The sequence below is a fragment of the Fukomys damarensis genome, unplaced genomic scaffold, assembly GCF_012274545.1.
Source record: "Fukomys damarensis isolate Sample0158 unplaced genomic scaffold, DMR_v1.0_HiC HiC_scaffold_7, whole genome shotgun sequence".
Taxonomy (NCBI): domain Eukaryota; kingdom Metazoa; phylum Chordata; class Mammalia; order Rodentia; family Bathyergidae; genus Fukomys; species Fukomys damarensis.
Window position 1 is genome coordinate 21,141,644 of NW_022900919.1, and position 1,764 is coordinate 21,143,407.

The 1,764-nt window shown below is 36.7% G+C and overlaps 1 protein-coding gene across 3 annotated transcripts in view; it reads right to left on the minus strand.

Moving 5' to 3' along the window:
* Btbd1 (BTB domain containing 1) overlaps positions 1 to 1,764 on the minus strand; it is a 62,728-nt gene that overhangs the window by 20,135 nt on the left and 40,829 nt on the right. For all 3 annotated transcript variants that reach the window (XM_033761112.1, XM_010621170.3, XM_010621171.3), the window contains exon 3: positions 710 to 815. In XM_033761112.1, the coding sequence (XP_033617003.1) occupies positions 710 to 815 (106 nt within the window). The remainder of the gene's footprint in view (positions 1 to 709; positions 816 to 1,764) is intronic.

Sequence of the window (1,764 nt, forward strand, 5' to 3'; positions counted from 1 at the left end):
AAAAAAAAAAAAAAAAAAAAAAAAAAAAGAGAAAGAGAAATAAAAAGGATTAGGGGATACAGCTCAGGCTGACAGCCATAGGTTCAATCCCAGTTAATATAAATAAACAAAAGCAATGAAATAGGAGTTTTAGGCATATTTTCCCCAAAACAAAAGAAAGCAAAATTATTAAAAAAGCAGATATTGTGGTTTACATTATTTGTTTCCCCAAAGCCTTATATCCTCAAAAGTGAGTCTTTGGGGAGGTGAATGGATCGAAAAAGAGAGGGGGGTATGATACTCCTCACTAGGTTAGTCAACTGAGTTTATGGCTGGATGTGATGTTAGGAGGTAAAGCCAGGTGGAAGAGGTGGGTCATTGTGGGTGTGGCCTGGAAATACATACCTCCTTCCTCCTCCTTTGAACCTTCCTGCTTCCTATCTGCCACACCATGAGCTGTTCCTCCTGTGCCATACCCCTCTGCCACCCTACTGTGAAGCCAGCCAAATAGGGCCTGAAACCTATACAAACTGTGGGCCAAAGGAAAGCTTTCCTCCTTTAAATTGTTTGTATCAGGTATTGTGTTTCAGCAATGAGAAAAGATTTAAGACAGTAGATGTCAATCATTTGGAGTATATATAATTTAAATATATACTCTGTTCTCCAAAAAGGCCAAGAAGTTACTCATTTTTGTACTTAAACATGTAAGTTTGGTTCATGGGGCACTCACCAATATCGATATCAGTAAACCCTTCTGCGCTGATTGCATCCATGGTGCTTTTGTCAATTGTATCTAGACAGAGACTTGCAAGCTGAGGTTCATCAAATAATCGTGCCTAAACATAAAAAAATCATCATTTTTACTTTATTTCACCTTCAGGCTTGATATAGGTTGACACTGTAAACAGCTGCAATTGCTAATTATATAAAAACATCTACTTATATCTTTATGTACATACTACCTATTGTCTTATACATTGTTTAGTGTGATCCTTAGCAAACCCTCTAGATTAGATAGGCAGATATTATTATACCATTTCCAGATACAGAAATAGAGATTTAGAGTGCTGCCTGCCTTGCAAGCATAAGGACCCGAGTTCAATCCCTGGTACCAGAAAGAAAGAGAGATTCAGAGACATGTGCTAACTTGCCTAAGATCATCTAGCTAGTAAGTTGTAAACTCTAGCTTGCTTGTTTGTTTGTTTTTTTATTTATTGGTACCAGGATTCAAACTGGGGTCCTTGCTCTTGCAAGACAGGTGGTGGCACCACTGAGCTAAATCCCTGGCCCTCTAGTATTTAAATCTTAGCTCTTATGATCTTCACTAACGTACAATATCAAATGCTAAGTTCATCAGCTCAAAGAGATCAGGTTTTTTTGCTTGTTTAACATTTCTTGTTTGTATTGGGAAGACAGACTGCAAGAATTTTAAAGCATCAAAGCTCTGGGAACTTTAGTAAAAACTAGGTCTAACAACACACTCAAAAATATATAAATTCACACGCTGGAATATTACACGAAAATGACAATGAATAATGTAAGCTATATACAATATGGATATAAATCCTACAAAGTTAATCATGAAGAGGACAGCGTATATAAGAAGCAAGAATAAATAAAATGCATGATTTCCTGCCTAGCTAATCTAGGCTTTAGGAAGTCAAACTTTTTTGTTTGTCTGTCTGTCTTGGTACCAGGGATTGAAACTTGTGCTTGCAAGGCAGGCTAAATCCCCAGCCCAGGAAGTCAAGCTTTTAATATGTTTTTTTTTTTTTTTTTTTTTTT